The sequence below is a fragment of the Globicephala melas genome, chromosome 10, assembly GCF_963455315.2.
Source record: "Globicephala melas chromosome 10, mGloMel1.2, whole genome shotgun sequence".
Taxonomy (NCBI): Eukaryota; Metazoa; Chordata; class Mammalia; order Artiodactyla; family Delphinidae; genus Globicephala; species Globicephala melas.
In genome coordinates this window covers 6,997,730-7,019,361 of record NC_083323.1, presented here as the reverse complement: position 1 = coordinate 7,019,361, position 21,632 = coordinate 6,997,730, and the positions used below count along the sequence as shown (strand labels likewise).

Here is a 21,632-nt window from a genome sequence, read left to right as displayed (position 1 = left end):
CTAGGCCTTCTCGCCCAGAATGTGTTCATAAGTGTCCTGCCTCCCCGCTCTTGTCAAATTGAAACCCACACGGCTGTGGCGTGTGAGTGAGGGGAAGGCTGGTGACGCCCTGCCAGCTGGGGGGGCCTGTCGGTGACAGTCAGCTGTCACAAGCATTGCAAGGCTTCTTGTTTAATAGGCTCAGCCAGACGATTGCCAGCCACAGGCCTCACGCAAAGGCTCTGGTAAGCGGGAGCGGCGTTTCCCTAATCCCGCCAGGCAGCAGCCGGCGCCACGTGCCCCTCTGCTGGCTGTCCTCCTGGGCCGCAGGAGAAGAGGCCGTCCCTGAGACGTGCACAGGTGTACTGTCCACCTTCCCATCTCCTGTCTCCTGACGAGGCTTGTGGCTGCCACACAGCTCCCAACCTTGAACGGAAGCGCTGGCCGTTGCGCCAGGAGGCACAGCACTCCTCACACGCCCCCGGAGCCAGTCCAGGACCCACCCCTCCCCACCCCCATCCCCACCTTCTGACTGTTCAACAAGCAGTGCTGGGGTCTGTTGAGGACGTTTGCCCCGATTCCGAGGGGACAGCTGCTCCTTGGGTTCCTCTCCCCACCCTCTATTTTCTCTGTAAGGCAAAATGAGCCCATAAGTAAGACCCACTTACCCTTCTCCCGGCCTGCCTCCTCTTCCTCAGCCGACCCCATCGCCCAGGTGCACCAGGCCTTCTGCAGGAACCTGCTGGAGCGAGCTGTGGAGTCCTTGGTGAAACCTCAGGCCAAGAAGAAAGCTGCAGACCAGGAAGAGGAGAGCAGGTACTGACCCCAGGAGGGGCCCCTGCCTCGGGCCGTCTGCCCGGGAAGCGCAGAGGTGGCTGTGAGGCCTAGAAGGAAACAAGCCCTAGTGTAGGGTCAAGAGGGAGATCCAGTGATTCCTTCATGTTTACTTCTTGAACCTGGCAGCCCCGCGAGGGCCCTCTGCGGGCTCTGACCTGGCCTCTTTGCCTTGTACTGCCAGACCAAGGGTATCACTTTCCGCCTTTTTCTCCTTTTTACCCATCCCTTCACCAAGTGGAGTCAGTTCTCGGAGCAGTCAGGGATTTGATTCTTTTGCTTTGCTCTTTGCCAGGGGAAGGGTGGCCTGTGGAGGGTGTGGAGTGGAATGTGGGGAGCTCGGCAGAAGGCAGGCGCTCTGGCCCAGACACCTTGTGGGACCCCGACCTGTACTGAGTGTGTCAGACAGTGTCTTATTCTTACAGAGTTATTGAGTGCAGTCTTTCCTTCACAGAGTCAGACCTGAGAGGCAGACGGGCCAAGGTCACTCTGGTTCACGGCCCAGGTCCTGACTGGAGTGCACCTGAGCGGAGAGGGGAGGGCGGTCCTACCTGGGAGGTCAGAAAACTTCTGGGCAGAGACGACAGTTGAATTAGGTCTTGAAGGGCGAGGGATGCAAGAGAAAGCTGGCTCTCCCGGCAGAGGGGAGAGTGTCAGAACCGGTGTCAGGGCAGCCTGGGGAGAGTGTGAGTGGTGTGAGAGGCAGAGCTCGGGGCGCCTGGTGTGGTGGGTCTCAGAGCTGGGGGCTGACCAGCCAGGCCATGAGCGTGGTCCTTGTGTACATTCTGATGTGTGTGGGACCCTTTCTTTTCTTCCTAGTGAATTCTCCAGTGCTCTGGAGTACCTGAAGTTACTTAATTCTTTTGTGGACTCTGTGGGGATTGTGACCGCCCCCTTCTCCAGCAGCTGCGTGCTCAAGTCAGCCCTTGGTAAGCATCTTGTGGGGCAGCTCCGCAGGCCTCAGGTTGCTTGATTCAGCCTTTCACAGCCCTTGTGTCCCAGGGTCCAGGGTTAGTTATGAGTCTGCACTCGAGAATCTTCTCTGGATCTGAGGTGTGTATCTGCAGCCCCCATGTAGCCCTCATGCACAGTTCCGCCGTGCTGGACAGCGTTTTGGGGCCAGGAGATCATGCTTCTCCTAGAAGTGTGACGATGAGTGAGTCAGTGCCCTCGCTGGGCCCTGGATGGGTGGGGCAGGTCAGGAATTCTCCCCAACGCTCAGAACGGGCAGCAAGTGGTCCCGGCACCGGGCACTGGGGAGGGGCTCACCTTTCAATACACAGTGGTCCCCGGGGCTGCTCTTGGGTCTGACACTCTGCCAAAGAGGCCTTTCATCTGGGCACCTGTATTGCTACAGTACCCGTTGCCTTGGGTGGCACAGCACAACCACCGACTGAGTTGTCACCAGGACATTCTTTGCTTCTGTCTCTAAACTGCCATCTGGGTGATGGCACACGAGCTGTCACCTCTTGCGCTTCTGAGGCTGCTGGGGGACAGCGACACGGAGCTCCCTTCTGGCCGCTCTCCCTAGAGAGAGAAGGATCCCAGAGAAGCAGCCGCCCCATCGTGACCACTGACCTCGTGGCCTGTCTTTATTTCAGAGTTTAGAAAAGAACATGTTCTTAGGCCTTTCATCGTACAGGTTCACTGAGAAAACTTAGCCTCAGAGAGGAAAACACTAAAAAGATTGTAACCTGAGCCTGTTACTACAAATACTTTGGAAACACCACTTTTCACAACTGTTGGAAGTTTAGGTTGTTTCCAGCTTTTTACTTAAAAATAACACCACAGTGAACATCTTCGTGGAGCCTTTTTTCTCTAGGCCAATTGCTTTGTGATGGATTGCCAAAAAAATGGGATTACTAGGTTAATAGGAGTGAACGTTTTTAAGGCTGTCAGTACAGATTGCCAAATGTGGTCTGAGATGGTGCTGGTTGGCGCTCCCACCAGAATCGTGTGAGAGGGCAGCCCACAGGCCCCAGCCCATCGCCAGGAGGGAGAGGTGGCACGAACGATGGGAACCAGGTTCAGCCAGCAGGCTCTGGTTTCTGTGGGTGCTGGAGCAGCGTTTGGTTCTGTTCACCTCTAGGTCCAGACGTTGTCTGTCGGTGGTGGACATCCGCGATCACCATGGCCATCAGCTGGCTCCAGGGAGACGACGCAGCTGTGCGCGCTCACTTTACCGAAGTGGAGCGTGTTCCCAAGGCCCTGGAAGTGACAGAGTGCGTAGCCCCCCTTGACCACTTGCTTGCTTCTCTCCAGGGGAGTCCCCAGCGCCAGCTGTGCCAGGCTCACTGGGTTAGTGGGAGGGAGCAGGTCTGGGTGGCCATCTGGGTGAAGGGTCAGGCAGCCTGGGGACTACATGACAGATGGAGAGATGAAGTGAGGGGGTGAGGGCACCATGGAGAGACCAAACGTGGCGAGCACGTCTGTCCGTGTGTGTCACCCCAGCAGCGGTCCACACTGCTTCCGGGCCTCCTTGCACAGCCTGATGGGCGGGGAGAGCCGGCAGCCCCCAGCATGTTCAGAAGCTCCCGGTGGAGCCGGGCAGGGTGCTGATGGCTTACAGCCAGCACCGGCTTGTGCAGGCCCGAGGATCCTTCTCTCAGGTGCCAGCACTGCATCCAGTTTCCTCTCCGCCGCCCTCCCCCCCCCCGCCTCCGGCGCTATCACTAAACAGGCCTTTAGCACAAGGCATCACCGGAGAGCTTTTGACTGTCCTCTTGGGGGACTTACGCCTGCTTCTCGGGGGCGTTTGGCCCGTAGTGACGAGCAGCCCGCCAGTGTCCTGGCTGCTTCTGACTGGATCTCAGTGTCCCTGACATCCTCTGCCATTCGAGAGAAATGGTAAAATGCTCCAAGACAGAAAGGCCTCACTGGGTCTTTCCTCAGAGCCAAGGCTGAGCAGATGCTTAACCAGGAGAGCGGGAGGGAGCTGAGAAAAGCAGGTTGAGGCAGTTTCCCTAAAGTCGGTCTGACACTCCAGTTTCATTTAAGTAACCCATTTTTAAGCACCCTGACCAGTGAGCGCCCACCCTGTGTGTGTTTTCTCCCAGCCAACGCACCTGAGGAAACTGAGGCTCAGCGGGCAAATCATCTGAAGTCACCTCACTTCTGAGAACAGAGCCCCAGTGTGCAGCTGAGACCCCCAGCGGGCGTTCCTTCCCCCGAACTCAGTCACTCTGGGGCCCCTTTGCTCTTTAGGGATAATGATGCTGTGGGACCCCTCCCCCAATCCCAGCCTCCCCACTGTCTCCCTGACCTGCTCTATGAAACGAGGCTAAGTTTCTCCGAAGAGTTGAACACCTGGCTTCTGGGGCAATGGCCGTTAGAGAACAGGTGCAGATAATGGGACCAGTACTGTACGTCACCACAGGTAGCAGCGAGTGGTATTGTGGCTACTTTACAGATGAGGAAACTGAGGCACAGATTGTTTGAATGACCATCTTAGGCGGCTTCTTAGTGGCAGCCCTGGTGGTTGAGCCTGCGTCTCTGATCCCTTCCTGTTGGCCACGAGCCGCGTTCTGGGGTCTCCTGTACCTCTTCCATGATTCCGTCATTCCTTCTGCGAATACTTAGCTGAGGGCGTACTCGGTGTCGGCTGCGTTCTGGGCTCTGGGAGGCGGCAGTGAACAGGACAGCAAGTTATAGCCGTAAGCGAATAGACAGTGGCCGCCCTGCTCGGCGCCTTCTCCTGTGGGAGCCTTTGCCTGTGCCAGGCCAGTCTCGGCTCCCGTGAAGCAGCCGGCGCATCGCTGGGAGGGGTTCCGGGCCAGAGGCCGGTCAGCCTCCGGGAGTTCGCACAGCGCCTGGTGAGGGAAGGAGGCGCATAATTGGGGGAGCCAGGGGGCCTGACCCGGGGGCCAGCCAGAGGAGGCTTGTGGGGGGCAGGACAGGACAAGGCGGACCAGAGGGCCGGGCAGGTGGAACAAGTCTCAGGAGACAAGTGGGAAATGGTGAGAAAGGGTATTCCAGGCAGAGGCACCCATGTCAGCAGAGGCAAGGAGTGAGAAAGGGAGAGGAGATGAGCTTCGGTTGCCTGGAGCCTGGAGCAGGGTCAGAGGCGGATGGGAGCCAGGCTGAGAAGGGCCTTGTTTAGAGCTTGCTCTCCCTCTGCTCCCCTCACTTCCTCCTCCAGCCATGCTCGTTCCTGGATATTCTCACATGTGTCAGACACTCAGGGCCTTTGCATATGCTGCTTCTCTGCCTGGAACCCTCCTTCCTAGAAATCCACACTCCTGCTTCCCCGGTTCCTTCAGGAGTTCCCTCAGGTTCCTTCTGCGCGAGTGTCACCTTTCCAGAGAGGACGTCCTTGACTATCCTTTATAAAATGCCACCCCCTTCCTCTGCGTGACTTTCCTTCATGGCACGTGCACCACCTGGCATTACGCAGTCAGCATCTAATGCATTTATCATCAGACTCCTTCACTAGGAAATGAACGCCGTCAACCTTCCTTGAATGAGGAAGGTGCTTAGGGGTGGGAAGCCTCCCTCAGTCAGGGCTGGCATTTCCGATCTGGAGCTGGGGATCTGGAACAATTATGATGGCAGCATTTGGTTTAACAGACAGACCCACGTGTCACAGCAGCGAGGGGGCAGTCGTCTCCGGCTTGGGCTCCCCCTTCGTTCTCCACAGGCGACGTGCACTGACATCCTGCCTCTTGCCTCTCTCACCGCCCAGGAGCCCCCTGGTGAAGGCCGTCTTCCACACCTGCAGAGCTATGCACGCCTCACTCTCCGGGAAGGCGGACGGGCAGCAGAGTTCCTTCTGCCACTGCGAGAGGGCCAGTGGCCACCTGTGGAGCAGCCTCAACGTCAGTGGGGCCGCCTGCGACCCAGCCCTCAGCCATGTGAGTGGGGGCTTCTCTGGCCCCTCGGGGAGGTGCTCAGCTCTGCTGGGTAGAGCGCTCTGACCCGCCTTGAGCCCACCCAGCCCATGGGGCTGTGCGAAAGACAGACCAGGCAAGCAGCCCCCTTCCCCAGATCGTAGGCTGTGGGTCCAGGTGGGTTTCCTTTCAGTACTTGGACAAACGTGTTCCCACCTGAGTCCTGGGTCCTGCGGGCCCTCAGCTTGGTCAGCCCCAGGCGAACCTCAGCTGGCCAGGGCTCTGCATTAGCTCCAGGCAGCTTGCCCGACTCCCCAGGCCCCCACGGGCCCCCTCACATGCACATCCTGAGCCAGCTGAGCGTCCTGGGCACCCCCGTGGCTGGCTGCACACCCTCGAGCGGGCAGCTGTGGTGCATTGTAGTTGCATTGCATGTTCTGGCGGTACCCATGCAATGTTTCCACAGTGCATCACAGAGGCCTGCCCAGCCCTCGAGAGACTTCCAGCCAGGCCTTGTCAGAGGGCTCTGCTCTCGCTGTTGGGTCACAAGGCAGGGCCATCCAGGAGAGGGGAGGGGAGGCGTGCACGCAGCTGAAGGTGAAGCATCATCTGTTCGCAGGGAGGAGCGTGGTCTCACTCCAGAAAGGGAGACAGGAGGTGTGTCCTGGAGGGTCCGGCTCTGAGCCCCTCACTAGGGTTTGGTCTGGCACTTCTGGCTAGAGGTCATCAGTGGCCGCGGACTCTGGGGTGAACCCAGGACAGCAGGCAGCCCTACAGGACAGGCAGTGTGCCTGCCGACAGGGCCCAAGACCAGAGGCTCGAGGGGAGCCACAGCTCGCTTTGTGCGATTCCTCGCTGGTGTCCAGTACTGTTCGTCTTTGTGAGAACTAGACTGTCTCAGCTTAGTCTGGGGAAGGAGAGAGAGGCTGCGGGCACCCTTGGGATTGGGGTTCCTGCGTGGGAGAATGGGCCTAGAAGAAGGGAACTCCACAGAAGCTGGCCTCCCTCGGGGGCAGAATTCAGCCCCAGGCTGCTACCCCACCTCTTAGAAGTGCCACCTTTGTTTGAGGAGAGAGACCTCATCCGTGTCCCCCCCACCAAGCTGTCAGCAGCCAAAAAACACTGTGGCCGAGGGTCAGCCAACGTGCAGGTTCAAGGCAGGGTCCAGGTCTGGGGCAGCACGGTGAGCTCCCCAGGTCCAGCACCCTGGAGAAGGGGAAAGCCAGGCTGCACAAGATGAGGAATGGCCTGGGGGAGTCCATCAGAGCCTGAGGGCTGCATGTGACCCATCTCGAGAAGCGCTGCTCCCTGGTGCCGAGGGCCCTCTGGAGCAAGGCAGGTGGCCTGGCCTTGGCGCCTGGCGGCATCTGTGCTTAATGGCGCCAGTGTGGGCTGAGGCCAGTGCTTCTGAGGCCGGGCATGTTGCCTCCACGCATTCTCTCATGTGATGCTCACTGCAGCCCTGAGGTGCCCGTTTTGTGGGTGAGGAAACAGGCTCAGGGAGGTTTGGTCATATGTCAGGGTAGATCTGGGTCAGTGGATCCAAATCCAAGCATTCAGCTGCTCTGCGGCTCTGCCTTGTTGGGCTCCTGTCTCCCTGACCCCAGAGGCCACTTGGGCCGGGCCTTGGTTGCCCTCTGTTGAAGCGAGCCTCTTCTCCCTGGTCCTCCATCTCCAGGCTGTGCTGCCACTTCAGGCTTTTGGATTCCACTGGAAGGATGGGGCCAAGGCACCTTTTGAGTATCTCAGCCTCCCGGCCAGCCTTGAGAGGGCTCCTGTGAGGTGGGAGGGACCTGCGACTTCCTATCAGGCCCGTGTCCTCACCACTGTGTCCCCTACATGAGCCTGCAGCCTCTCTCTGAGCCTTAGCTTCCTCACCCGCAAGATGGGAGAACAGAGCTACCACCTGGGGCCATGGAAGGGACTAGATGCCGTGAGCTTAAGTTCACTCTCCAGGTGTTCTCTTGCTCCCTGTGGGGTGTTTTCCAGGCTCCCGCGTCTGGGGCTCCGCCCTTCGTCCCGGAGCTGCCGGGTGTCAGGCTGGGGAGGGCCTGGTGGGGGCTGGGATCCTTGCCCCAGGAATCGGCCAGTCACCTGTCTTCTCCCTCGTGGCCCACCCTGCAGGTGGTCCAGCTGCTGACCTGTGACCTGCTCCTGTCGCTGCGGACAGCACTCTGGCAGAAACAAGCAGGAGCCAGCCAGGCCCTGGGTGAGACCTACCACGCGTCGGGCGCTGAGCTGGCTGGCTTCCAGCGGGACCTGGGCAGCCTGCGCAGGCTGGCACATAGCTTCCGCCCGGCCTACCGCAAGGTGAGGCCCGGCCTGCTGCTGGGAGAGGGCAGAACCCCGCACAGCACTGGCCTGGGGTCGTGGAGTCGGTCTCCTGAGGTCAGCTGAGCTATCAGGCACTGGGCTGGGTGCCATGTATCCCTTTGTTTGGCTCATGTTGGTGGAGTACTTGCTGTGTGCCCAGCCCTGGAGCGTGGTGGTGAGCAGGCCACACAGCCGCAGACAGAGGACAACACAGAATGCGCCTCACCAGTTAAACTCGGGAATGGGGGGCTCTGGGGGCAGTGGGAGCAAGAAGGGGCTCCCAGCCTGAGCGGAGAGGGGCGGGAAGGCCATGAGGAAGCTCTCTACTCTGGCTTTCATAATTGGTATCAGAGCAGCAGAATGCCCCTAGACATGCCTATCATTCTTTTTCTGAGCCCCTGGGGGCTTTGGTTCTGCTGCCCGATGCCCCACGTAACATCCCCTTGGCGATGGCTACATGGTCTGAGATAAGCTCTGGGGGCAGATGTGTAACTGGGCTTGCTGGACGCAAATCATTTCATTGTTTGGTTTATTTTTATTGGTAATTAGGGTAATATACTCAGCATGTTCTCGCTGCCTGAATTATTTTCCAGAAATTCAAGCGAGAAGGCCAGAAGTGTGGGGAGGGAAGGGTGCGAAAAAGAAGGGCTCAGGGTGAGGCTGCCCCCACCCTAGGGAGCTGTGGGGCCCTCGCAGGGTTACGCTGTGGCCCCTGTGTGCAGCGAGCCAGGACAGACACGGCAGATGGAGTACAGTCATGTGAGAGCCACCCCCCTCACCGTGGAGAAGAGGAAGTGTGCCCCAGGCACTGTGGCCCCCATCAAAGGCTTCCTCAGAAAAGACTGCCACCTGCGGAAGCCCTTCACCGCCTCCCCCGGTGCCTTCCAGGGCAGCGCTCCTCACACACTGAGATGTTAAGGTGTAAAAGAACCTTGAGATGTTAAGAAATTAGAGACCTAGGCCTGGCCCCCCATCCCCAGTGACTCGTATTTACAGAAGAGCTGCAGACTTTCACCTGGAAACCTCTGGACTCTGTTCCTTTCTGAAGAAACAGGAGGCAACAGGACCCTGAACGTCCTTGGTGCTAGCGCAGCCGTCCCCCTGCCCCTCCTGTCCCTGCCTCACCTCTGTCCTGTTTTCCAGCTGGAGGCAGCCTCCAGCGAAGTGCGGGTCCCCCCAGGCTACTTGTTTTCCAACCCCAGAGGGCGCGTTGGCGCTCCAGGTCAGCGGTAGAGGAGGCAGCCCTTGGCCTCTTTCTCAGCTCGCAGCCTTGCTCCTGCCCCACCAGGTGGCCTGTGCTGTGTTCCCCTTTCCTGCCTGGCTTGTGTCGGGGGTCAGAGTGAGGACGAGAGAGGTTGCTTTCAAGGGGTGAGCAGGGCAGGGTGTTGTGGAGAGGAGAAGGGGTGCCTTCGGGTGGCAGACGAGATGCTGCAGAGAGAGAGATCTACTGGGGCACAGACAGGTAAGGACGCCCGGCTTGTGTCCCCCTGCACCTCCCAGGTGTTCCTGCATGAAGCCACCGTGCGTTTGATGGCGGGGGCCAGCCCCACCCGTACCCACCAGCTGCTGGAGCACAGCCTGCGACGGCGCACCGCTCAGAACGCCAAGCATGGTGAGCCCACCGGCACCTTGCGCCACGGCCTGGGCGGCCTGGGCGGGCCCTGCCTGGGGAGGGGCGGGGAAACGGGGGAGGAGCCCAGCCCTGCCCTGCCCTCGGCATCTGCAGGGTTCTCAGAGGCAGCGCGAGAACCGAGGAAACCCGAGGCTTGATTTGGTGGGTGCCGGGGGAGGGTCCATGAGGTGCTGTGGGGCTGGGACAGCCTTGGTCGCGTTGTCACGTGGTCCAACCCCGAGTGAGGAGGGGACGGCTGCGCTGATGGGCCACACCTCGGCCCCGCCTCGGAGTAATAGCCTGTGGCACCTCGGGTGCAGCTCATCTCTGTGAACTAGGCAGGGCACTGGAACCTCCCTCACTTGAGGGGTGTGAGGATTAAATAAACCAGCTCACACCGAGCCCTGGGAACAGCGCCTGCGTCCTGGCGGGCTCTCATCTCAGCGAGTGCGTGTCTCATGTTCCCACAGGAGAGGCGGACGCCTGGCCCGGCCAGCGAGAGCGGGCCACCGCCATCCTGCTGGCCTGCCGCCACCTGCCCCTCTCCTTCCTCTCCTCGCCGGGCCAGCGGGCGGTGCTGCTGGCGGAGGCCGCCCGCACCCTGGAGAAGGTGGGCGACCGGCGCTCGTGCAGCGACTGCCAGCAGATGATTGTCAAGCTAGGGGGCGGCACTGCCATCGCCGCCTCCTGACCCCCGGCTCTGCCCATCTCGGCCACCACTTCCCTCTGTCTCTCAGTCTCTCTCTCCCTCCTCCCTCTGTCTGTGTTCCTCTCCCTCCTCCTCTGCCTCCCAGTCTCCCTCCTCCCTCTGGGAGCTGTGGGATGAGCCGTGGCTTCTGAGCTGTCACCTGCCAAGGCTTTTGGACCACCTCAGGCTAGTGGGCCCCTTGGGCAGAGCCCCTTAAAGCTGCTGTGGATAGATGCCCACAGTCCAGGCCCCAGTGGGTCTGAGAGAGGAAAGTCAGGGCGGGGCAGGAGTTGGGGACGCCCTGACATGGAAGTGGCAGGGGGAGCTCCCAAGCTGCCCAGCCCCGCCTCCAGCCCTCCCACACTCTCTCCTGTGAACATCTCCCCGCCTTTTCCTGCTTCCTGGTTGTTTATCAGGCTTTCCCTCTGGGGGACTTAGGTCTCTGGGCACCAGAGCGCTTCACCCTTGGCACTGTGCCCAGCACGCCCCCCCTTTTTCTACGAATGTTTTTATATCAGTGTGCTTGGGGTTGCCGTGATGCAGGGCTAAGTTGCTGTGGCATCTTTCTTTCTCTCCCTGGGTCTGCGTCCCCTCCCCTGTGCCTAACAAAGCCAGTCCATTGTTTTCTCTTTACCACACAGGAGCCAGGGAAGGAGGGAGCCCAGCCCTTGGGAGGTGGGTGGGAGGTAGGGGGCAGACCTGGGGATGGATGAACTAATGTCGGCATAATTTTTTAATTTTTTAAAAAATAAACGGTATCTTATTTAAGTGTCCTGTTCCTTCCCACTCCCCCGCCCCCTGGGATGTCAGCCCAACCTTGGGTTAGTCCCAGGGGGTTGGGAAAGATGAAGCCACCCAGTAAGGACTGGGGACCAGGGGCCTTCATGGGTTCTCAGCTCCCTGTCACCCCAACTCCTACCTCCATAGTCTGTTTTTACCCCTAATTCTTGACCTGAAAATAAGCCAGGGTGGCAGGGACCAGACCCCAACCCCTCCCCAGTGACAAGCCCCTTTACAGGGTGGGCACAGTGTTGCCCAAGGTGGGCACTAGGAATGAAGCCCCCTTCCTTGAGCGGGGGGCCCTGGAGGGAAAAGTGGTCCTACTTTTCTGGATCCCTTGGCTTGGTGCCTACCCGGAGGCCATTTCTCCTGGGACCCGAGGGCTGCCTGGTACCCCGGGGCCTGCTGGTTGGGGCAGAAAGTGGGCCGGGACCCCAGCACAGATGGGGGTACACAGCAGGGAGGGGCTCCTCTGGCCAAGTGCAGGCTGGAACAGTCAGCTTGGACCTCACCCACTTTTTCTCTCCTGCCCACCCCCCCCCCAACTGTAATTTATGGCCCCGGCCCACTGGGTGAGCCAGCCTTTGTGTCATGTGTATATACTGTGCCTTTTCTCATTCTCGTTTAGGGGTGGGGGGGTTGTTTTTTCACTGAACAGGGGGATACACCTATGGCTTCCTTGATGTGGAATCATTCACTGTGTCCTGGATGTAGGTTATTGAATAAACACAGATTGGTACCACCCAGCGTGAGGCGTGTGAGGGTCTGTGGCACGACCGCTGTGGTGACTGCATGGCTCGGCCTCCAGTGGGTCAGAACTGAGGATAGCCATTCCCTCTCTGCTGAGAGGCCCCAGGGGGCTTCAATCTGATGGACCTTCCTTGTCTGCCCATGCACCTGGCCCCTTCCTCCCAATGCTGGCTGCCTGGCTCACACTCCAGGGCTGGGACAAACCTGGGATAAAAGGGGTATTGGTGTTGCTGGGGTCAGAGGTCACTGTATGCCGGACACAGAGCTGGCTGTTTAGGGGACAGCAGGGTTTTTTGGGATTTGGGATGCTAAGCCCTTCTGTGTTCACCCCTCAGAGAGGAACCTCTCCCCTATTGGGTGGGCCACACCTTGGTTTCCCCGTCTCCCGGGAGGCAGTGAGCTTCTGAGGATGTGGCCTGCAAGTCACATCCAAGTCCAGCTCCTGTACTTGCCAGCTGGGTCCCCTTGCATGGGGCGGGGGGGGTGGGGCGCACGCATCACCTCAGCTTCCACTTCCATGTGTGCAGAATGGGGCTGACAGTCCCTGCGTTTGACAAAGTCCCCATAGGCTGTTGGCCAGTTTGAGCGACACAGCACACGTGAAGTGCCAGTTTATGGTGAGGGCCTAGTGAGGCTGGTGAGGGGCCGGGACCCCAAGGAGGGCTGGGATGGGGGAGTGCTGGGCCCTGTGGGGAGGTGGGGTCAGCAGTGCCACATCAGGATACGCCTGGGGGCTGAAGTGCATGGTCCATGACCTGGCCTGGCTGAGAAATGGGCCAAGTCCCTTCAGCTCCCGAAGCCACTCCGTTCTCTGAAGGGCAGTCACAGCAGACCACACCGTCCCACGGGCCAGAGCAGCCCGGGGCAGGGCTGGCAGCTGTAGCTGGTCCTTGTCCACAGTTACTACAGCAGCGTTTTCAGTGGAGGCCTGGTCCCCTGGGATGTAGATCCAGGGCCCTTGGGACTGAGAATGAACCAAGAGGTCATGCCCACCTCCCAGCATAGCCTAGCCAGGGCCTATGTCACCAGGGTGGGTGGCCATGGGTGGCTGATACGTGCCCAGGAACCCAGTCCTTTTGTGAGTCTCTGCAGGATCCATGGCTCAGCACCCACCCCCTCCCCCAGCCGTATCTGTACGGCTGCAGGAGAGTCCCGGGGACAACCCCATCCTGGGTTGAGGGTGTGAGGGCTGCCTTCCCTGTAAGCCATGGGCGTCCTCACTGCAGGCATGAACATGGGCTTTGGGCTCTGTTCTGCCCGCGGGCTTCTGGGCCTTGATTTCCTCAACCGACGGAAGAAACAGCAAGGTGGACCCTCCTATGGGTGAAGAGCTGGTGGGTTTGGGGGCCTCAGGGCAGCCCAGCCAGCAGGAGGAAGGCCTGAGACTCCCTGTACCCTGGGAGCAAGGGCCCCTCTGCCAACACACAACCTTCCCTCTTCCCCCACACCGACTGCTGCTGCCATCCCACCACCAGATTCACAGTGGTTGCAGAATACGGAAGAGTCCTAAACTGGAGTCAGTTGGGTGACCTTGGCAAGTTACTTAGGTCTCAGGACCTCAGTTTCCTCTTCTGAAAAGCCACACACCCATTGGGCTTTTGTGAGGATTAAATGGAAGAAATAGCAGCAAATGGTGGCCACTGTTATTAAAACAGTATACCGTGTGCCTAGGGTACACACGAGGGAGACTTTGTTGAGGTCACACAATGGGGTCACACACATAACCCAGCCCTCAAGCTCCCCATCAGTGCCTGGCACAGACGAACCTGATGGACGCAGGCTGTTGGCAATGCCCTGGGCCATGGCCAGGTGCTGGGAGCCTGCCTGGCAGGAAGTGGGAGAGCTGGCAGTGCCAAGCATGAGTGGGGTAAGCACCCTGGTGGGGGCACTGCCAAGGCTCTGGGTCCAGCATCCCCATCCCTGTTTTCCCCCAGAGCAGCCACCGGGAAGAGGCTCTCCCATCCTGAGTACCAGCTGTCTACTCGGCCCACAGCCCACAGTCATCAGGGGGGTGGCCCTGGGCCAGACTGGCCAAGTGGCCAACAGCCCAGGGGCCGGCCCAGGGCCAGAAAATGTCAATGAGGCTCAGCCAGGCTCAGCCAACTCAAGCTGTAGAGCAGGTGACCGGCTGGAAGGGGCTCACCTCCATTAAGGGGCATGGACCCTCGGGAGCCCACCAGCCCTCTCCCCTGTGCCCAGCCTCAAGATGGCTGGGGCCTAACTGCGCCCTCTCCCGTGGCTCCTACTGGTGTGGACATTAAGCCTGGCATTCAGCCCTGACCACCCTCTCCGGCTACTTCTCCCTGGCTCCCAGAACCTTTGCCCACCAGCTTTCAGGAGCAGTCCTCTGCTCTTGCACATGCTGTGCCCTCTGCCGGCACTGCCGTCTGTCCCGTCAATGACCAGTGCCTCCGCCATCAGTGCCTCGCAGAGCCAAGCTGGGGCTCCTTTATTCTCAGGGTTGGGAGTCACAGAAAAGGGTTTATTTACACAAGGAACCGGGCCCTAAGGCCCCTAGGACAGAACCACTGGCTTTACCCAAGTGGGCCCAGGAGCCCTGCAGGCTCCGAGGCTCCTAGTCCAGTGGGCAGGCAGAAGGGCTGGCCTTCATGGCCAGCACCCCTCCTTCCGGTAGCCTGGGCCCCCCGATCAAGCCCATGGCGAGTCCCCCAGGCAGAAGAGGGCTCCTGGCAGTGCAGTGCCTCAGAACGAGCGGCCTCTTCTTCACACGGTGACCTCGGCTTTGCTGTTGGTGCTCAGGTGCCTGGGTCCGCGGCTGGCGCGGCCATAAAGGCCAGGGGGCTGCGGGCTGAAGGCCTCGGGCAGCTTCTCCACGCTGAACTGGCGCCGGGGTGCGTCGCCGGGCCTCCGGGGCGCTGAGGAGGCATGAGCCGCCAGGTGGCCGCGGGGGGCGGGCTGGGCCGGGCGGCCGTCCGTCCAGGCCTTGTAGTGGCCCGATGGGGTGGGGCCGGCGGGGGGCACGTAGCCCGGCGGGGCCCAGGGGCAGGCGTCGAGAAGTGCAGGCAAGTCCTCGGGGGGCCTCCGGGCTCGCGCCGGGAGGGTCGGCGGGGGAGCTTCAGTCGCGGGAAAACGCTGGTAGAAGTCCCGCGGGGAGGCCTCTGCGGGGACAGATGGGCGTGGGTCGGGGGCGTGGTCAGGCTCCGGGGGCGGGGCCTCAGAGCTTCCCGGCTGGGACAGTCCGCAGGGGCCTGGGTCTAAGCCCCACCGGGGAGGGGGTAGGACGGGAAAAGGCCGCTGGAGACTAGGGCTTCCTAGGCCCGCGGGTCCGGATTCGGCGACGGCGTCCCAGACAGGCGGCCTGATCGGGGGGGGGGGGGGGGGGGTACGGCCGAGGCGTGGCAGCCGATTGGCGTAGGCGCGATGCGGAAGCTGGGAACTTTAGAACTCGAACTGGGACCCCGAGCCCTGCAGTCTTGGAGCTTGGACACCCCGGGTGCGGTGGGCCCGGCGCTCCGGGCACAAACCTGGCCACTCACCTGCGGCCTTGAGCGCGGCTGCCTTTAGGGTGGCGTACTTGGCGTAGTCCGGCTGCCTCGTCAGGCTGCCGCCGCCCTGCAGCCGCGGGGCGCGCGGGGGGCCCGCTGTCGCCGAAGCCAGGGGCACGTTGATGGGGCGTTTCTTGTCTGGATGGGGGAGGGAGGAGATGAGACTCGGCCCGCTGACCGGAGGTCACCCTGCCCCTGCACTACCACCTCTTCGCAGCCCACTCCCCAGCTACGATTCAATGAGAGCTTGTGAGATGACTTATGAACTTACGCCTTGGAGCCTGAGAGCAGAACCTGACTCTTGAAGACAGACTCTCCAGTGCCTAGGACAGGGCCTGGCTCAGAATAACGTGAGTAACAGTGGCCAGCCCTGAGCCGGTGCTCATCTAACAAAAGACTTGCCAGCACGTAACGTTTGAGCCTGGCACTGAGGCCCAGGACCTGCTTCTCCCAGAGATGAAGAGAATATTTGAGGATTGGAACCCATACTGGGGGGAGGGGAGGTGCTGTCAAGCCTGCTTCACCAGCAGGAGTCCAAGAGGGAGGCACCAGCCTGAAGGAAGAGGCCCACAGGAGGCCACAGCCGTGGGCCAGTCGGACCCCAGGGCACTGAGCCAGAGCCTAGAACCAGGCAGACCCCAGAGCCTGAGCTGGGGATCCCCGAATCTAGAACCTTCCTCACAGAGTCCCTGAGGCTGGACGTTGCAGGACCCGTCGAGGGACCCTGGCCAACAAGAGGAGCTGACTAGCTTGCCCACTGCCCACTCACACACCTGCAGAGGCAGGCGGCTCACTTCTATTTGGGAAACAGCTCACAGCCTCAGCACACCCCTTCCCCTGCTCCCAGGCCCTCCTCAGACAAGGGCGGCTCTGTGCTGTAGATCAGCAAACACCCTCCCGCTAGTCTACTCACCTGTGCTCCTGTGGAGGGAGCCCCGGGGGAGGCCATCGCCCATCTGCACCTGGACACAGCTACCCAGAGGTGGGTCCAGAGGTGGAGGCAGTGGCTCCTGGGGGCCAGGCTGCTTCAGAAGTTCTGTCAGTGTCCTGTGGGGAAAGAGTGGTGACAAGCAGCCCTCAATGCCTCCTGCTTCCCCATCAGCCAGGTCTGGTCTATCAAAGGCCAGCCCCAGCCATCGCTTCTCACTGTGTGGCCCTGGGCAGCTCTTTCAACCCCTCTGGCACCCCTTCTCTCCTGTGATTGACCTCATACATCCAGTTTCCCCTCCCAGGCACGACCTGTAGCCTCCACATGGCCAGTTCTCAGAGTAGGTCAGGAAACCAATGGGGTCACGTGTAACCAAGGCCACCTTATTTTCCAAAGGCTCCCCTCCTCCCCTTTCTGGAGTCCACTCCCCCAGACCCTCCATGTTGAGCCTCCTCTCCCAACACAAGCTCTGTGAGTGTATCAGGCTCTTGGACTTTGTTTGTGCCATTCCCTCTGGCATCAGTTACTTTCCTCCATCTCCTCCGGGAAAACTCCTACTCATTTTTCAAACCCCACCAAAACCCTTCCTCTACCAGGAAGCCTTTTCTACCTGCCTACCTAACGCCCCTCCTGCAGCAGGGGCTTCTGCTGGGTTCTGGGACAGAGCTGCCAGCACAAGCACGGAGGACAGACAAATGAGGGGAAGGAGGAACCAGGAGATCCTGCAGTGGCAGCCCCGCACCAAAGGCTGTGTGACCTTGGGCAGCCGCCTCCCTGGCTACCAGGACACCCAGCCCCCACCCAGCTGTGACGGAATCCGACTGAGCCTTCCCCACAGACAGCCAGACCCAGCCTTCAGCCCAGCTGCCTTCAGAGCACGGAACCCATGATTTTCTCCTAGCTTGGTCTCTCCCTCCTGGAGCTGGGGCCTCAAATGACTGACTCATGAAGAAGCACACTGGAGGTGGGACACCTGGGGTGGGCGCAGTTTGGCTGCAATGTGGCAGGGTCTGAAAGTCTCCTAGTGCCTGCCTGAGTTGACCTTCATGCCCTGCCCACTCCTCAGCTGCCCACACCTGTGGTCTCATCTCCGAGCAAGCAGTCACCAACCAGCCCTCCCAAACACCTGAGCAATTTTCATGCCTCTGAACCTTTGCAAAAACTTTCTCCAAAGACAGACTCCGACTCCTCACCAAACCCTCTGAGAAGCCTTCCCTGACCACCAACCTCAACACGGCAGAATTAAGGGTGAGACTTGAGGGGAGGGCAGGGGTTCAGAGCATAGCCACACACGAACTCAAGTTAGGCTCCAGGTCTCCCCAGATAAGAAGCAGGAGTCAGGGCACACAGGACCCTAAAGCCCAGAGAGAGGAAGGCACTGGCCCGGGCCACACAGCACATCAGGGGTGGTCCAGCTCTTCCTGAAGCATTACTAGAATTGTTTCCCGGTCCCCTGAGGATGAAGTGGGTTCCAGTGAACGAGTCACTAGGCTGCCCCAGCCACCCCCTCTACACCATCATGGCCCTCAGTTCCTGCTGCCCCACTCTGGTCAAGAACAGGCCCTGTCCTCTCCCCCTCCCCCAGCATGAGGCTCCAAGCTCAGGAAGCCCAGGCCGTGCTTCTGAAGCATCCAGGACTCAGGCTGAGAGCCACCACATTGCACATCACGGATGCAGCACAGTAGCTGAGGCCAGGGTTCCAGGCCCAGCTCTGCCCTACAGCTGTCTGGGAGCTGGTGGCCTAAGTGGTCTGGGGGACAAGGGATGCCGTGGAGTGCCAAGGAAGCCCTCTTGCCCTTGAGGTCTAGGAGTGGGGAAGCGTCCACACCTAGCCCACCCAGGCATGGGGGCCTCTCTCCACTGTCACTTCTAAGTACCAGCCTGACTGTCTTACACATGTCAGCAGCCCACACAGCCAAGGGAGCGGGGACCTGGGTGAGCAAGTGAGGAGGGTGCAGGGCCCAGGATGGGGGTGGCTGGGGGCATGTGAGTGTGTCGGGGGCAGGGGGGGCGTGAGTGTGTCGGGGGCAGGTGAGGCTTCCAGGGTCAGGACACAGAATCCCAGAGCCCCATCCCAGCTGAGGAAGAGAACCTGGGTCCTGTGGCCCCCACGTCACATGAAACTCAGAACTCAGCTAACACCTGTCCAGGCCTCACCAAAAACGAATCTGTACCCCGCCACATACACACTTCAGGTCCGCTTCTACACAGGGGGATACCCTGACCCTGCCTGGGGGCACTGAGTGGGGTGAGTGGGGAGGCCTTTTAAAAATCCTAGGGAAATAAGGTCAGGCCTGAGTCACAACTATGCGGGGTGGGAGGGGAGGAGGGAGGGAAAAGTGGGGAGAGAGCCAAGAGAGCTATAGAAAGTGTCCCTTCCCCGGGGACCCACGCCTCCACCCTGCGCTAGTGGGGCTCGGGGGCCCCAGGTCCCCTCCCCTAGGCGCGGATCTTGTGCCCTCGGTCGAGCGACCTGCCTTCCCCGCCCACTCCGGAGGAGGCGGGAGCCTCGGGGGAAGGCGGCCCAGCACCCAGCTCCCGCCGGAAGGTCAAGGGGAGACAGAGCGGTATCAGCTGTCTCCCTCCGTGAAGCGGGGGTGGGGGGCGAGAGAGACCTGGAGACAGAGCAGGGAGGGAAAACCTGGAGGAGGGGGCTGCTGAGAGGACCAGAGTTTCGGAGAAGGGCGGGAAGGATGAGGGATCGCGAGGGGGCGCCCACCTGGCAGGCCACCCGTCCCTGGGCTGGGAGGGGATCCTGGACCCCGGCCCCGGCCGGCGCGCTCTCACCTGGTCACGGTGCGCCGCGCGCGCGGTATGTGCGCCCTCTCCAGGCCCAGGCGCGCCCCGATGCCGGCCAGCACGAACAGGGCGGCGACGCCGCACACCGCGTAGACGACCGTGTGGCTGCGTTCGCGGCCCGGGTCCCGGGGCACCGTGGCGTCGCGGGCACGCGCGGGAGGCCGGCCAGTCTGAACCCAGGCCGGCGTGTCGTAGTTGGAGCAGCGGCTCTGGTCAAGGCGCCGCGGTCCGTCGTGGCAGCAGAAGCGGTAGCCACACGTGCCGCAGCAGAAGTTGTAGGCGCCCGAGCTGCAGTTGAAGGGCGGGTCCCACTGCCCCATCACGTCGTAGTAGCCGCGGCAGCGGTCGCCCCCGGCCGGGGCCGCCGTGCCGGGCGCCGCCGGCTCCTGCGCCTCGGGGGACCCCGCGCTGCCCGACGGCGGCCGCGCCAGCAGCAGAGCCAGCCCGAGCGCGAGACCGAGCGCCGGCGGGCCGCGGCCTCCGCGCAGCCCCTGCGCCCAGGCCCGCTCCATCGGGCCCGCGCCTTCGGCTACAGCACCCGGCGCATGGCGGCGCGCCGCGGCTCCCTCCCGCCGCGCTCCGGGCCCGCTCGCCCGCGCCCGCAGGGATCAAGCCCGCCCTGCCGTCCTAGCGCTGGCTCCCGGCGGATACCTCCTCGGTCGTCAGCCTCCTGAGAGGACCCCAGACCCGGGTGGGCTCGCGGGGCCGCGCCTCCGGCGGGCGCGTCCTGCGCCGAGCCTCACCTCGGACCCGAGGCAGCCAGTCCGCGCCCTGGGACTCCTCCCGGGCAGGGCGGCGGGTCCTCGCCTGCGCTCGGTCCCGGCCTCTCCCCGGCCCGGCGGGTGTGCGGGTCTGGGGCCTAGCGGGGGCGGCGGGCCGCCGGACACGGCTGCCTTCCCGCCGCCCGCTCCGCGCTGCCCGCGCTCTGGCGGCGGCTCCGGCTCCGCGCGGCCTCGGGCGGGCGGGGGAGGGAGACAGCGGGGGGAAGGGGGGCAGGCGGGAGGGAAGCAGAGCCGAGGGAGGAGTGCGGTCGAGGCGACGGGAGGGAGGGGGCGCGGCAGGGCCCGCACAGCCTGGGTGCCCCACCAGGGACCCTCCCCGAAGGCCTCCCCCAAACATTCCCCGGAACTGGCGCTCCAGAAGGTTCAGCTCAAGGCTCTCGGAACTGTTACTTCGGACATTACGCCCGCCGCGGGAGCGCTTCGGTTCACAGGTGCGGGGACTGAAGGGACCCAGCAGCCCCAGAGAGTCGCTGCTGCCCACCCGCCTTCCTTCCCGTCTCCTCCATCGGTTCCGATCGAGATAGGTGTGACTTGAGGCAGGGAATGTTAAGTGGGAAGGAAACTCCCAGCAGAGCCGCAGCAGAGGGCCAAGTATGGGTCCCCTCCGCGCCACCTAGGGAGGAGCTTTAACCCCGGGGCGCACACCCTGGTCCAAGAACTTCTCAGTCACCGGGCTGGGGTCCTGGGGTGACCCCACGCCTATGGGCGATGGACCTGGCCTGGTCGGCGCCCTCCTGGGATCTCTCCGCCACCCCAGGTGTGAAAGGGAGGAGATTGGTTTAGCCCCTGCCTTGTATGAGGACAGCAGGGCGTCGCCTGGGGGCAGAGCCATGGGCAGATCCTTTGCCCTGGTCCCCACAGGATGCTCAGGTCCTTTCTCAAGCCCGGGGGAAGAGGGTGAAGGGCAGGTATGGAACCTACTCGGAGCACTACTCGGCTGTGTTTTTTTTATTTTTATTTTTTTTTATTTTGCGGTACGCGGGCCTCTCACCGTTGTGGCCTCTCACCGTTGTGGCCTCTCCCGTTGCGGAGCACAGGCTCCGGACGCACAGGCCCAGCGGCCATGGCTCACGGGCCCAGCCGCTCCGCGGCATGTGGGATCTTCCCGGACCGGGGCACGAACCCGTGTCCCCTGCATCGGCAGGCGGACTCTCAACCACTGCGCCACCAGGGAAGCCCTCGGCTGTGTTTTTGAAGTTAGTTTTAATTGGAGAATATGACCCGATCCCAGGTGCTTTGCTTTTCTCTGCCTGTTTCTCATTTTAACATCAAAAACTGCCCGTTCTGGGGTCAGGGATCAATACGGGGCCTCCCACTGTCTAGATGGGAGCGTCAGGAGGGCAAGGGCTGCATGGACCACTTCCCCGATGTTCCCACACAGGGCAGGCCTCTGCCGTATTTGCTGAATGAATGAAGTGACTCTAGTCTCTAGTTTCAGATAAAGAATTTGGGCTCCTAGGGCCCTTCCTGCTCCCCCTTGCATCCTCTCTTCACTCAGCAACTGGGATCAGCTTATAAAAATGGAGGAGGTGGAGGGAGGAAGAGGGAGAAGGATTTACATTTAAAGGAGGATCAGGTTTTCTGCTGATGAGATGAGGGGCTGACAGGCTAATTTCAGGGCTAAAACGGGAAGGCAGGTGACCTCCCTATAATGCCCTCCCCCATCAGGGTGATTCCTTGTGCCCTGGCCAGAGACAGCCTGCTCCTCCCCCCTCCCCCCACAAACACGCCCAGCCCGGAGGACCCTACCCCATTAAAAGACTTTATTACCATTTTAGAGAAAAAAGAAACTAGATGAGCAAAGGGATAAAATGAAATTGCCTTAATCCCATCAC

At 61.4% G+C, this 21,632-nt stretch overlaps 2 protein-coding genes across 3 annotated transcripts in view; one reads left to right on the top strand and one right to left on the bottom strand.

Moving 5' to 3' along the window:
• SREBF2 (sterol regulatory element binding transcription factor 2) overlaps positions 1-11,779 on the top strand; it is a 60,457-nt gene extending 48,678 nt beyond the window's left edge. For both annotated transcript variants that reach the window (XM_030855788.3, XM_060306891.2), the window contains exons 13-19: positions 678-795; positions 1,633-1,742; positions 2,903-3,035; positions 5,495-5,663; positions 7,764-7,949; positions 9,453-9,564; positions 10,035-11,779. In XM_030855788.3, coding sequence (XP_030711648.3) covers positions 678-795; positions 1,633-1,742; positions 2,903-3,035; positions 5,495-5,663; positions 7,764-7,949; positions 9,453-9,564; positions 10,035-10,255 — 1,049 coding nt within the window. In that variant the 3' untranslated portion in view covers positions 10,256-11,779. The remainder of the gene's footprint in view (positions 1-677; positions 796-1,632; positions 1,743-2,902; positions 3,036-5,494; positions 5,664-7,763; positions 7,950-9,452; positions 9,565-10,034) is intronic.
• A 2,429-nt stretch (positions 11,780-14,208) lies between these two features.
• SHISA8 (shisa family member 8) lies at positions 14,209-20,542 on the bottom strand. The gene is made up of 4 exons (XM_030855791.2): positions 19,004-20,542; positions 16,202-16,335; positions 15,280-15,426; positions 14,209-14,901 (listed from the first exon to the last, which is right to left on the bottom strand). The coding sequence occupies exons 1-4, from the start codon at positions 19,525-19,527 to the stop codon at positions 14,507-14,509; spliced, it is 1,200 nt and encodes a 399-aa protein (XP_030711651.1). The 5' UTR covers positions 19,528-20,542; the 3' UTR covers positions 14,209-14,506.
• Between the last annotated feature and the right edge of the window lie 1,090 nt (positions 20,543-21,632).